The sequence below is a fragment of the Poecilia reticulata genome, linkage group LG17 (genome assembly GCF_000633615.1).
Source record: "Poecilia reticulata strain Guanapo linkage group LG17, Guppy_female_1.0+MT, whole genome shotgun sequence".
Lineage (NCBI taxonomy): Eukaryota > Metazoa > Chordata > Actinopteri > Cyprinodontiformes > Poeciliidae > Poecilia > Poecilia reticulata.
In genome coordinates, this window is record NC_024347.1 from 27,556,784 (window position 1) to 27,572,228 (window position 15,445).

General features: G+C 39.2%; 1 protein-coding gene across 1 annotated transcript in view; it reads right to left on the reverse strand.

Moving 5' to 3' along the window:
- Positions 1 to 3,104: 3,104 nt before the first annotated feature.
- st6galnac3 (ST6 (alpha-N-acetyl-neuraminyl-2,3-beta-galactosyl-1,3)-N-acetylgalactosaminide alpha-2,6-sialyltransferase 3) overlaps positions 3,105 to 15,445 on the reverse strand; it is an 81,057-nt gene continuing 68,716 nt past the window's right edge. The window contains exons 4-5 of the mRNA XM_017309900.1: positions 10,171 to 10,278; positions 3,105 to 4,838 (exon numbers count right to left, since the gene is read on the reverse strand). Coding sequence (XP_017165389.1) covers positions 4,649 to 4,838; positions 10,171 to 10,278 — 298 coding nt within the window. The 3' untranslated portion in view covers positions 3,105 to 4,648. The remainder of the gene's footprint in view (positions 4,839 to 10,170; positions 10,279 to 15,445) is intronic.

Genomic DNA, 15,445 nt, shown 5'->3' on the forward strand with positions numbered 1-15,445 from the left:
CTGAACGGATGAATCACTGGAGCAGCTGTGTTGTCTCTCAAGGACGGATGTTTCTAAAAGGCTGGATTTGAGTTAGAGCTTTTTAAGGTACAATACCTCTATAGCGAAATGTAACAGCTACTGACAGATTAATATGCCGAACCCCTTTATGTAACTTATAGCCGTAAATTCAACAGCTAAAACATATAATCAATAGTGGCTGTTTTACTGAGGTGTGCACAGTCTGAATGTTTGCTGTGCTATTAAACTTCATAGGGATTCCCTGCAGACAAACACGTTTGAAAACCTAGAGAAGGAATGGACTCGGCGTGGCCGATGTGGTGAAAAATGTCAGGATTTTCTACATAATAATGTCGATTTTAATACAGCTTCACGGATTATATGGGAAGGTTTAGAGCGTTTAGACCAAAAACATGCACTGGTGCCACTTTAGATCCAAATGATCTGCTGCTCAACTTAACGTTTACACTTGGTTGGGAAAATTATACAACTGTACATCTTTGAAAAGCAGAAGTAGAGCCTCCTGCACTGCCAACAAAATGCAGCAAGTGGTTTCTGGATGGTAAGTTTACATCAAAGCACTTATCTTTTCCAGTTGCCATTGTACAGTACATACAGTGGTAAAACCAGCTGACCAAATGTACTGGAGCTGAGCTTGTGTTGCTAGGCAACAGGGCTGGACTTGGCTGGGGTTGCTAGGTAACGGCGCAGTGCCTATAGAATCTGGATTTTGAAACACCAGAAAACAAACATATTGCCAAGAACTGGTAGGGTTCTTTTAAAACACTTGGACAGTTAAGACCAAATGGACATAAAACTAGCAAAAAGTGAATTTTACATAAGTTTTTGAAGGACAATTTGGATTACAGATGCTTCATAATTAATTGTAATTATTGTTTCTGTTTTTTTGTTCATTTACGTTGAATATTTAAAATGTCTTCTGGTGCTAAATGTTCATTAGAATTTAGAGTTAATTGATATTTGATCGTGTTTTCTTGCATTATTATGTCTCTAATGATTAAAAACACAACCCAAAGTTTTTTAGATTACCTCCTCAAACTGACAAATTCTGAAATATTCTGCATTTTGCAGAATATTTCTGTTTTGTTTGTTGATTTGTGAGTTTCTGTCTGCAGTATGAAAATCCTAATGCTACAAGTTCTTATACTTTAAAGTCTAATATTACCCACTTCTGTTATAAAAACAGATCAAATTCCTACAATGACTTTCTAAGCAGTGATAAAGATCATCTCCTGCGTTACGCGGTGCTGAATTTGTGTTTTTTATTGTGGCTCTGCAGGCTGTTATCTGTGGTTTAAAGGCAGCTGAAAGAAAGTCTTAAAGGAGTTTAATTACCGCGTCTGCTGAACACAACTTAACAGAACACATTTTGACTGAATGTGACTGAAGCTGCTGTTTGTTTGCGGGGAAACTCCACAGGGGTCCCTTTAACTTGAGGCACATTAACGCTGGTTTGTTTTCCAACAGGCTTTCAGCTCCATCTTAATGTTTTTATCCACGGCTGAGGAAGAAAATCCACTACATGCCTTTTTCTTTTTTAATAATCTATATCATTTGTTCGTTGAAGAGCAGATATCTCATACCTCGACCAAAACTTTATTACTGCGGTTCAATGTTTAGCTGCTTGTTTTTTTTCCTACATTTAGAGTTACGTTCACACAGGAGCCAAATGAAACCCGAATCTGATTTTTTCACAACTCCAATCTTTTCACCTGGAAAAAGATCCAATTTGTGAGACTTTAATATGTCAGATATACTAAATCAGATACGTATCTGATATGCGTCTGCAGTCACGGTTTATCCAACTTTTACGTCATCGACGTGAGACGTGAGTCACAATTCGGCACCAGAAGAAGCCAAACGCGGTAAATCCGGATGTGAACGGTGGCTGAAGCAAAAAGAGCCGACACTTCCTTCTTCTTGTTATGATCTTGTAATAATACTGTTGGCGCTGATTGCTTAACAACTTATCGATCCAAAAACGTCCATTTTTACTTCTGTAAACATTGCGCTGCAGTGAGACGTCTAAGTGGAGATAAACATCATCCCGTGTCCATTATTTAAACAAAAACAGCTGGGAAAAAATGTATATTGTGAAAGAGTTCGATATTTTTTTCACTTCTTTCAGAAAGTGAAACTCATCACAAACTTTAGTTGATTTGTCTAGATCACGTGTCAAACTTAAGGCCCGTGGGCCAAATCCGGGCCACCATAGCTTTTTATGTGACCCTCTAGATTCTTGACTAAACACTAAGTGAGCTTAAAAATATCATGTTATCAATCAAATCACTGCAGTTTTTATGTTTACTACCAAATTATATCAATCAGTCCCTCCAGTTTCTTGAGAATTATCGTGGAAATTCACGCAACGTCAACAATCACTGCACATTTTTGTGCTGATAATAGGGAGTTTATTCCAGATTTTTCTCAAAAACTGTCAAAAACTTTCTTACTTGTACTAAATAGCTGCCTCAGCCTTAATTGATGTCAGATTATAGTCCATGATTTATACAGCGAGTAATAAGAAGTCGCATTTATTGTCATAAATAAGCGCAAATATTTCCAAATTAGCACTGATTTTTATTGCAAAAAAATCACAAAATCCTGGGGGAACTGAAAAGATGTTCAATGATATTTAATTTTAAGGATTTATTCATATTTTAACAGTTTGTGAACAGGTTTTATCAATACATTCTGGCACAACTGGCCCTTTAAGAAGGGAAATGAGTTCGACTCCCCTAATTTAGAAAGTCAGGTTTGTTTGGGGAAATGTGACCACGAAATCAAACTCGGCAACCTCTGGTCCGCCCAAAAGCCTCAGTCTCGGTTCGATTAAAGTGAAGTATGGTGCCATTTGAATGCATCTGTGAACACCAAGCAGACTGGAGAACGCTCTAAAAGCAGGAAGTGGACTACAGCGCAGGGCATTCTGGGTAAATTCTACTAAAACAAACGCAAGAGTCTAACGATACAGAGAGAAATGACAAGAGAGAAATCGTACCACCACTAAAATCTGACGTCACTCCATTTTTGTTTATATTTCGTGACAAAGGAAGTTGCACTCAGTGTCGTCTTCTGAGGTTTTTGTATTTTTTACTTCAGTGGTTATTGGTGTAGCGCCCCCACAGGCGAGGAGGGGAACAGGTTTTTCAATCATTTTGATTGTTGGAGTGTGAAAGCGAGCCACAGCATCTGAAAATGTAACAAATGTTGCAATTTTGGGCTCCAGTCTGACCGAATCTACCAGACTATCAGGTGTGAACACTCCCTTTGAGTATTTCAGCCTGTAGTTCTTGCAGTTTTGATGATTATGGTTTAAAAAAGCCGTAAAAAGCAGTGTACTTGTGTACTAAATTGTGTCACTTTTGGTCCTTATTCGCTAAGCATTATACATTATTTTAGTGATTTTGTCCAGCAGCTCTAAATGCACATTTTGTTCCAAACTTTTAGCCCAGTTTTCACATGTTACTACAGCCGACCTGCAAACCACGACAATCCTGTCTGCTTACGCTGCAGCAAGTATCTCACTGTTTGCCTAAACTAGAAGTCTTTGACACTTTTCAGTTGTCATCGCTGGTCCCACAGGCCCCAGCAGAGACCCACTGGTTGTTCCTCACCGTCCTGTAACAGATGCGATGAGACGTTACTGAGCGAGAGACGAGCGCGCTGCACCCATGACAAACGGGATAAAGACCACACGGCAATGTGTTACACAAAGAGGCACAAAGCTGGATGAGAAGATGAGAGGAAGAGAGCAAATGCATCTTCTTCTTTGTCTATACAATGAACTGCAAAGTATATTGCAGGCACGAAATGATAATGGGATACAATTAACTTCAAATGGTTTCACTGCACACATAAATCTCCTCCTCTGTAGGGGCCCAAACTGCTTCCAGAGAGATGGACTCTCTAATTGCACCTCGCTCTCTGTGCTGTGCTGCTTACATTGTCACTGGCACAGTAAATCAGCAAACCCTCCAGAGACTAAAACCAAAGCCACAATGAAATTTAGCTTCTCTGGATTAAAGCACGAAAAAGGAGCCGACATCTTCAGGTTGAAACACAACGAAGCCGATTTACATCACCAGTTTTACCTACAACCTGATTTTTGATCGCTTTGTGAGACAATCTTGTTTGCTGAAGATTTTTTTAAACGGATCGATGCAAATTGAAGCTGACAGAGCATCTGCCTTCAGTAGATGAAAGCCTGAACGAAGCTTGTTACAGATTAATTACAACCTGACAGGAGGCGAAACAGCAGAGAAGCTGACGAGACGTCCAAGCCGACACAAATCGTCCGGTTGGAGTTCTTCCCCCCCAAATCCAAAACGAGTTAACACCAGATAACGTCTTTTCCTCTCAAGGCGTTCTTTGCTGGACTCACAGAGCCACAAATGTTTGGTTCTGCCAGTGCAGAGCAGGGAGCGTTCCACATTCGTCTGCTGAAAACGTACAATCCAAGAAGCCAAAGGTATGAAAGATGCACGTCCACGTTTAGTCTTCAGATTTCACCTAATTCTGAAGAACCAAATGGGAGCAAAATGACAGAAATGGGGAGAAATCTGAAAACCGATGTGTGTGTTTGTTGTAGTGCGGGTTTTCTCGTGCTCATTGGGGTCGGCCGGGGTCACGACAGCTGCCACGTAGGGTTGAAGAACTTGATGGAGTGGCTCTTGGCCCACTTGGCGAAAACTGACTTCTCTGTGATGAAGCGGTGTCCGCCGTAGGGGGCGCTCTCGTGCAGATGGTACTCTGCACACTCGTCCCGGCTGCCCGCCTCGTAGTAGTGGTAGGGAACCTGCCTGTAGCCCTCAGTCCTAAAGGAGGAGGAGAGAAACGTTATCAGACTAAATCTGTCTCTACGGAGGAGGAAGAGAAGCTTGAATTAGGTGATAAAACCTTTTATTTTGAAGGAAGAGTTCGTCCAGTAATCAATATAGTTGGACGGTTAAGTCTTGCAAAAACATTCACACAACTAAAACTTTTCACATTTAATTTTGTTCTATTTAGTGGTGAGATTTGATTAAAATTTAATTACAGGGTTTGTATTTAAATGCTCCAATTCTAACGTTAGCATTGGGGACGACTGTTAGCTGCTGCAACATGATTAGCATTGAGATGATACTTCAGGCTAGAATAGCTTCACTGAGAGGCTAACTCTGATTAGCACAACTTGAACACATTTATAGTTTTTCTAGGGTTCCTTCACATCGTTTTTCTTTTTTTTTTAAGAAAAAAATTTACCTCAAATGGACCAAAAGACGCGGTTTTGTCATCTATGGCTGATTTTTTCAAACGACGACGCTTGTGCGTCACATTTACAGATGTACCAGAAACACAACACGAAGGTTCCTACTCTGGACTTTTGTATGGAAAAAAACAAAAATGTGTTTAATTGCTTTAAGATATTGATGTAATTAATTAATAAAAATGAACAGATTAAAGTTCCAACCCTTAATTCATTGATATTTCAAAACTAAGTAGAGTTTAACACCTCTATGCTCCCGTTTTACCAAATTTGTTTTTGTAAAACAGCTCAAGCTGAGTCAGATTGGATGAATGGACAATGAATGGACACTGGGATTTAAAAAGGACTTTGACTGGGCCAATGCAACATGAATGGTCTTTGTAAAAAAATAAAAAATGAAATTAAAAATGAGTGAATTTTACATTTAAAAGGTTCTGGACTTAATAAAGACATAGTAATTTATGGCAGATGGCTTGAAATTTTCCACAGCTGAATCTTAGCAGGATGAAATTTTCCTCAATAATAAAACTACCAATTAAAATTACGCCTGATTTCAGAGTGAATGCCAGGATTTTGTCTCAGCGGAGCCTCACTTTGGGCAGGCGGCCAGCATCGATGCTTCTGAATGACCCGTTACCGTCTTCAGTCGGGATGAACCGATACATTCAATCAGCAGCCGAGTGTTCTCTCTGAGCACTTATCCGTTTCCAAACACTTTCCTGCAACAGCAGCTTCCCATTGGTTGTGTGCAACACACCGCGTGGGGAGTCAGGTTTCCCTGTCCTGCAGCTCCGGGATGAACTGCAGCTGCATCTGAGAGCGAAGGGTTTGTCAGCCAAAATCTAACAAATGCTGTTCAATCGGAGCGAATCCCAACGAGTTAAAAGCTTCTCAGAGAATAAAACACGGTTAAATCCCAACAACAGGGTTTCAACCATCTGTGTTTTTATTTTAACAAGAACTATACCGATACTGTGCAGACGTTTTAGACTATGTTTTATTATATTCAAGCTGCTATTTGTTTTTTGATCATTTAGTATTCTCTGGTTCCTCAGGTTTTTCTAAAGTTTTAAAAACTATTTAGGACTGGGCAATTAAAAACAACGATACTGATAACACGATATGCAGTAAGTCAGATTGTCTGTTCTGATTGTTTTAGGAACAGTAGAAAACTCATTTATACAGAACGACTTTTAACTAGTTTAAAATCATCTTCTCTGTTTTCTGTCTTTATTTTGTTTTATGTTGTTATTTGTATTTTTAACATTTCTTTCCCCTGGTAAAGCACTTTGTGTTTTTCTGTATAAATAAAACGGACTCACTTACTATCTTTAATGTTTCCTGGTGCTATTAAATAAGATTTGAAGATTTTATAAGGTTAGTTTTGATTTCAAGATTTATTTTCAAAAACTAAACATGTCGACTTTCTGATATGCGTATCGATTAAAAACATTTTGAGGTGTCAAATGTTTGGGCTGATATTATTTTAAAGATATTCATAAATGTTTCCAGAGGTCATCAAAGGTCAAGCAGCCAGTCCAAATTTACAAAATCAGATGAAATATGGAGACAATCAGCTGTGGAAGCAAATTGTTTCCATTTGTGCTGTTACAATTTTTAAGATTTAATTTTTTAAAAAGTTTCCAGAGGTCATCAGAAATCAACCTGCCTCCCCCTCATGTTAACAAAATCAAATAAAATTGTTAATTAACTGCACTATGTTTGTGCATCTAAAACATTTGTAGCACATTGACTGACACCATATTTTGTAATAATTATTTTTAATATCTTTAAAATGACAACAGCACAAACGCTTTACACCAGTTTTGTATAATTTGAAGATGGCGGGGGTCCAACTTCACTCAGGTATATTTCTGTCATCTAGTCGCTCTAGGCGATTAAACCGTTTAATATTACAATTATATCCATGTTTATGCATAATGTTTATATCCATAAACATATATATCATGGATATATAAACATTGTATCCATAATGTTTATTTGCAGATGCTAATTGTTTAAAAAACTGAGTTTTTATGTGCAATTTATACCCAGCAAGAGAATACAGTTGAGTTTTTAACTCAGAGCTGCATAAACTCCTGTTGGGATGAAAAATGATGTCTCAGGTAAGTGAGTGAAGCAACAACACTAATGTAAACCGTGGCATATCGATGAAATGTAGCATGTTAGCTGGAGGGCATTGAATTATAAAATAATCAGCAGAGTAAATCTGAAACATGCAGCAAATGTCTCACTTCAGAGTAAAGAAAGTTATTGTGTTTTGTCCTAAATTCCCTGTTTATAGTGTTCATTAAAAGGAATATGAACTCAACCACACAAAAGCAAGAGCACAACGCAGCGCATCGGGTTCAGTGTGTCCTCTGGTGTCTGTTTTTAATGGCGTCTGACAGCTTTATGAGCGGATGACTTGTGTAACAACTGCATTGGGAGGATGAACGAGACAGAAGAGAAACAGTCGTAACAGCAGCAGCGACTGTGGCCGTCTGCCAGGTCCCTGTAACACACAACCGCTTCTCCTCTGTCACACAGCGGGGCGCCGGGTTTAACGAATAAATTCAGTTTCACCAGAGCTGGAGAAAATACTCAAACCCTACACGAGTGCTGGACAGTGACAATAGTCACATGATCAATATAAACAGATGGGATCGCACTCATCTAGGCAACATTGTAGCAGGACCGCTAAAGCATGCTAAACCAAACATTAGCTTCGCTATCAGCGCGCTGGCGGAAGTGGGCCCACCAGTGTTGATTAGAAGCCATTGGAAACCTGTATCAGCATTGCGGCTGGACAATAAATCAATAACAATATGTATTGAGATAGAAATGTGATGAATATCAATACATCTGAAATATTATCCAATAATTTCACTGAACTCCAATCCAGAACCGCACAGCATTCTGGGAAATGCAGAGGAAAGGCTTTAACGGTTGAACCAAAATTGGTGGAATCAACTGACTCACTAACCCTTTGGTTACCTAGCAACTCACTCTTTGGTTACCTAGCAATGACCTGTTGAGTAACTCGAGCAGCACCAGTTAAAGGTTTCCTTGTAACTTCTTTAAAAAAAACAAAACAACATGGAGTGAAAATTGTTTGGAAAACAAGAAAGGTCACGTGAGCAGTTTGGCATCATGTCAGATATTTAAAACAAAAAATATTTAATTATTCAACAAATATGAAATGCTTGTGTTGTGAGATTTTCAGCCATATTTTCCCAGCCTTACACGGCACGTAAGTAAAGGTCCAAATAAACAGACAAAACTCTACTCCAGTAGCCTGGTTACACATTTAGCTGGATGATAAACCGTCCCAGAAATAATTCAAATAAACAATAATATTGTGGTTTTGAGTAATATAATGATAATAATGGCATAATGATGCAAGAACACATTCTCAAAGATCAATAAACTTTAAATTCTAATGAACATTTAACACTGGGACTGGGAGACATTTTTAAAAACAACAACAACAGAAACAACAAATAAAATGAATCATGAAGTCTGTAAACAAAACTGTCCTTCAAAAAAAAGACTGAAGACTTTTGTTGAGATTTTGGTACAAGAGGAAAACAATAAATCACGCAAGTGGAAATTGAGCCTGTTTTAATGTATCATGTGATCAATTGATTATTTATTGCTTATTGCGACAGGCCTAAGTACAGGTACATTAAAAATATACTTCAGTATTCGAAGTACTTGTACTTTGCTCCATCCTGCCACTGATTTCACCATCTCTGCAGCATCGGCTCTAAATCTGAAAACCTTGAACCGCTTCATGCAAACATGCAAGTTGTCAGTTCGGAAAACTTGTAAAAACACAACATCTGCAGGCGTCAGTGAGGACGGGGGGGAAATAAACGATGCACAGGCAGAGAGGGGGAGAAGTATCCAGTAACTGCCTCGCTAAATCATCAAATCTCCTCTGTGCCGGTTGAATTACGCGCGCCTCTCTGCCATGTGTCTGCAGCTCTTATCTCGGCTCCCGCTGCGCACCGGGGAACGTACGGAGGATGAAAAGCTGGATTTCCAGCATGCATTTGGGAAGCGTGTTTGATTCGGGGGGGGGGGGGATAGAGGAGGTTCAGGTGGATGATGAGTTCATCGAGAATGCGACGCATTTAGAGAGAGAGTAAGAAAGAGAGCAGCCGAACCCAGAGCGGCGTGTTTGTCATCCCTCCTACGGCCTCGCAGCCCGACGGTAATCACTCAGCCAGCATTCAGGGGAAAGACGACAGGAGAGACTCAAAGCAGAAGGGACAGCAAGAAACACAAGGCAGGCAGAGATAGGCCCAGTGACGCCACAGAAAAATCCAGTATGGATGCCAGAAAGGAAATCTAACCATTAAATCCAACAGCTTGGCTTCGAAATGGACGGTGGTGGGATGTAGCGAGGTATTTATTTATTTCAAACAGGGTTTTAAAAACAAGAAAATAAGCAGAGAAAACATGTGCATACAAAATAATTAGCTTATTGCTACTTTTCTGTCTGAAAAAGAGGAGGAAGACATGAACACTTTTTAATCCTCCCTGTTATCTCAAGTTAAAGAAATATATCACTTACTGACGCACTAATGATCAAAAATGTTCAGTTAAAACCATGTTATTGATCTCTACCGCTGTGTGGAAAATGTCCAGATATAAACAGCAACATGCAGAGGGTCCATGTTTGAATGTATTTGTTTGTATTTGAAGTACTTTTACTTTCAATACTTTAAGTATTTTAAAAGGAAGTTAAGAGAAAATAGTACTTTAACTTGTACTAAACCATAATTTGTGTTTCTCCACTGCTGGAAATGAAACGGTGTGCAGTTAAAGATGTGAATGAACATATTTAATTTATGAGATTTATGAAATCTGATGTTTTTATTTCCATGTCTTACTTGCAGTAGGTGTCGTTTATCATGCCGTAGATGTGGATCTCTTTGCACATGTCCATGGCCAGGATGAGTGTGAACCAGCCGGTGCTCAGGTACGAGCCGGACTGAATCCTGCAAACGCAGACAAAATAAAATAAAAATCTTGGTCAGAATAATATCCATCACAATTCAAATATTAATCATTTGCAATCACGGGCTGCACAGTGGCGCAGTTGGTAGAGCTGTTGCCTTGCAGCCAGAAGGTTCTGGGTTCGATTCCCGGCCCTTTCTGCATGGAGTTTGCATGTTCTCCCTGTGCATGCGTGGGTTTTCTCCTGGTACTCCGGTTTCCTCCCACAGTCCAAAAACATGACTGTCAGGTTAATTGGCCTCTCCAAGTTGTCCCTAGGTGTGAGTGTGTGTGCATGGTTGTGTGTCTCTGTGTTGCCCTGCAACAGACTGGCGACCTGTCCAGGGTGACCCCGCCTCTCGCCCGGAACGTTAGCTGGAGAGGCACCAGCAACCCTCCCGACCCCACGAAGGGGTAAGGGTGTAAGAAACTGGATGGATGGATGGATGGATGATTTGCAATCGCAGAGTTTCATTAATGCTGTTCCAGTGACCTTTGCACCTTTTGCTGATGCATTACAGCTCAACCGAGTCGTTAAATTATTCCAACAAATGCTTCCTCTGAGAGCTCATCCTCAGCTCGCATGTAAATGTGAATGTAACGGTAATAGCAGGTCAGCAGAAACACCATCGTCTCCTTCAACAGATGCCCAGTTCAATGTGATTTTTAATTTAACACTCAAGTTTTGGATCTTTTACACTTGACTGGAGATGATAAAAAAAAAAAAAAGCTGCTGAAAAGCTGAGCAACAACAGGCAGCTCTTCAATTATTCAAGCACCTGGTGGGCAAATCAATACCAACATGTATAATCTTTTGATGAGCCCCAGACTATTAGTGTTTGATTTGTGGATGTTCAAAGTTAAGACATGTCAGCTTTGATCATTTTTATCCAACAACACGGAGTTGGAGTTTCATCTTGGCTGGAGGTTGAGAAGAAAGTCTGAGTCTGCAGGTCAGACCGGGCAGGGGGCCACAGACTCCCTGAGGCCACTCAGCAAGCCAAAGTATGCTGAAAACAAAAATATATGAAGATATGTTTAATATGTATTTTACCTGAAAACCACCTGTGGCCGTCTGGACTCTCCAGAGACACAACAGACTGAAAACCTAGGCTATTATTTCATAAAAGAAAGAAGAAACAAATCTACACCAGGGTCCAAAATTCATGACTTTGGTTTGATTGAGCTCTCTACCAATAAATATATGTATTTATATAGAGCCATTATATAGATTTATGATGTTTATTTCCCTTCTCACCCTCCGATGGTGATCTCTCTCGTCCTCTGAGCTCGGGTCCTCTACCAGAGGCCTGGGAGCTTGAGGGTCCTCCAGTATCTTGGCTGTGCCTAGAACTGCACATTTCTGGACTGAGATGTCTGATGTTGTTCCTGGGATCTGTTTGAGCCACTGCTCCAGTTTGGGGGTGACTGCCCCGAGGGCCCCGATGACCACAGGCACCACTGTGGTCTTCACCTTCCAGGTCTTTTCCAGTTCCTCCCTGAGGCCCTGGTATTTCTCCAATTTCTCATGCTCCTTTTTCCTGATGTTGTAGTCACTTGGTATTGCTACATCCACCACAACGGCTTTCCTCTGTTCTTTATCCACCACCACAATGTCCGGTTGGTTCTCCATTTGGGGATGTTCCCCACTTTGATCTCGGGGCTTCCAGTCCATATTCTGCACAGATGTTCCTGTACACTATGCCCACCACTTGGTTATGTCGTTCCATGTACGCTTTCCTATATATATATATATTAGAAATGTGCCGATCAGGTTTTTCCTGCCGATACCGATACCGATCACCCATGAGGGCCGATCACCGATTCCGATCACATAATAATTATTATTATTTTTTTATCATAAACACTACCGGTTACATTATGTGGAAAAAGGAACCATGAATTCACCTTAATTTAGACAAAAACTTGTTTTTAATAACTTTTTCCAAGAAGAAAACTAAACAAAACAGGCATTGTGCAAATTGTACTATCAATAATACTATCTTTAACAGACTGATAACATATGAAGGCAACACGCAAACTTCCCCATTCACTCAGTGCGTTATAGTTCCACATCGCTTAGGATTTTTTGCTGCGCGTTTGCGCAGAGTGAAGGAAAGAGGAGACCAGCTGCACAGGCAGGCTGCGAAATGAGAAGCAGGTGATCGGTATCGGCAACAAGAGCCAATGATCGCCGATCACCGATCATACCCTTTTTCACGAAAATCGGCCGATTATGATCGGTGACCGATCGAACATCTGTGCACTGAACCACATTGAAAACCCCCTCATGGTTTCTCTGCCAAATATTGATCTCTGAACTCTTCCTGAGTTAAAACATCAGTGTTGTTGTTTATAAATTAACATTAACTTGTTTTCTTTGCTTTATTTGAGGTCTGAAAGCTCTGCATCTTTTTAGTTATTTTGACCATTTCTCATTTTCTGCAAATAAACACTAAATTTTTGCTTTGAATTTCAGAGACATGTTGTCAGTGGTTCATAGAATAAAATAAAAATGTTCATTTTACTCAAACATAAACCTATAAAAAGTAAAATCAGAGAAACTGATCATTTTAAATTGTCTCTTAATTTTATCTAGAGCTGTAAATATTGAACTTTATCCAACTGAAAGTTTTAAATTAGAGCTTCATAATTTATCTGGAATTAAATATTCTATGACACATGTGTCAAACTTAAGGTTCATGGGCCACATCTGGTCCGCCACAGCTTTTTATGTGTCCCTCTATGTTAGACTAAATACCAAGAGTTCTTAAATATCATGTTATCAATTAAATTAATACGCTTTTTATCCGTTTACTGCCAAATTATATCAATCAGTCCTTCCAGTTTCTTGAGAATTATTGTGGAAATTCACACAAAATCAACAAATTTCTGCACTTTTTTGCACTAATAATTGGAAATTTATTGCATTTTTCTCAACAATTGTCATAAACTTTACTTGTCCTAAACAGCTGCCTCAGCCTTAATTGATGTCAGATTAGAATCCAGGATCTATACAGCAAGTAATAAAAAGTCGCATTTATTGCCATAAATAAGCGCAAATATTTCCAAATTAGTTCCACAAACACTTTGATTTTTATAGCAAAAAATGACAAAAAGAATCACAGAATCCTGAAGGAACTGAAAAGTTGTTCAGTATTATTTCATTTTAAGAATTTGTTGATATTTTAACAGTTTGTGATCAGGTTTTATCAACACATTCGGGCACAACTGGAGATTTAAGAGCGTTCATGATCTTGATTTGGCCCAAAACGAAAATGAGTTTGACTCGCCTGTTCTATGGGAAACAACTGGACTAAACTTAGAGAAAGTGTTCGGCGAACACCATTAACATGAAAACGACCTCCAACCAGACAAATAACTGACTTTTCTTCCCAGACCTCAAGCCGAGCAGAAGCATCACTCGGCTTTCTCTGCAAATGCTTAAAAACAGTTTGCAAACACCAGGCTCATTAAATGCAGCCAAGTCAAACAGGAACACAGGAGAGAGATTTCCATTATGTTTGTTTTACAGTGCTTATAGCTCTGAAAGAGACGCAGGCTCAAAGTAAATAAGTTTAGAAATAAACCCATTTTGGGGCGTTGTAATGATGGTGTCTCCAGCCTCACGCTGCTCAGTAATGATGCCTCTGCTCTGAACTCCACTGCGCAAATAATGGGAACAACAGTTCACCTCTGTGTCTTTCACGCCCAAACTGAAGAGGACTGAGACACTGAGAAGCTGTTCGGTGCATTTTTTCCCGTTTCGAAACGAGCGATTAACATCGGCGTCGAGCCAAAAAGACTCCTGCTAACTCTGGAGGAGCTGCAGAGATCCTCAGCTCAGGCAGGATGATGTCAGGAAAACGTCATTCAGCTGAAAATGCGATCATAAAATATGATGCATAAATAAAAAGCGTCACTGGGTTCGTAGCAAATCCAGCCACTTGGTTAAAAAGAAACAAATGTATCCGATTTTTCTCAACAAAGAGACGCCACTCTGCTGGTGTGAAGTCGTTTGTGATACTGAAGTTTGCTGTGATTTTTAAACTGCTGTGGTTTTTACCTCAGATCTATGTCCAGGTGTTTGACAGGCTGTAGGAGCCGCAGACATTTTGACCTGAGGCCCAGATTAAAACTCTACGGCTTGCTTTCTGACATGGAAGCTGCAAATTTGGACTTTCTCAAAAACAATCAGGTAAGTCTAACAAAGAAACGCTCACCGTTCCCTTTATTTATTTATTTATTTATTTATTTACTTTTTTAATAAAAAGAGTACCATCTCCATATTCTGCTACTATTAATCCTCCGTGTGACACTTTAGCATCTTGGGATGATTCTCACTCACTCTTGGAAACTTTAAACATCGATTTGAGAAGTGCAGAAAGGAAAAAAAAAACATTACAAGAGAGAATTAAGAGACCACTTAAAATGATCAGTTTATCTGATTTTACTCTCTATACACAACAAATTCTGCAGAGTTAAATCAACACTATGCCGAGTCTATGTGGTCCTTATCAGAATTAGTGTTAATTTAACTCTTTTCAGAATTATTTCAACAAGAAATGAATTCATTTTAACGCTTGAAAAAGTTTGAACTACTCGAACTATTTTTGAAATAACTCTAGGAGTTAAATTAACACCAACTCTGACGAGGACCACATAGACTCAGCATAGTGTTGATTTAACTCTGCAGAATTTATTGTGTAGTTTGTTTGAGTAAAATGAACCTTGTTCTTTTATCCCATGAACTACAGACATGTTTCCGAAATTCCAAGCAAAAATTTAGTATTTATTTGCAGAAAATGATGAAAAAAATGCAGAGCTTTCAGACCTAAAACAATAAAAAGAAAACAAGTTAATATTCATTTAGAAACAACAACAACACTAATGTTTTAACTCAGGAAGAGTTCAGAAATCAATATTTGGTGGAAAAACCATGAGGAGTTTTTCCATTTTTTCCAGAGCTTCATAAAACACTATTCATTTTTAAACAATTTCTGTGTGATATGGATAAAAACCGTCTGGAGAAACTGCGAATAAATAATGAGGAACCACCGTGTTAGTCAGAGATACCGATCCAATCCAGAAATGCAAGCAAGAGGAATCAATTTAGAAACCAATCAGCTGCTAACTTTCAGCTGCATTATTCAAAATGTTTGGATTTTG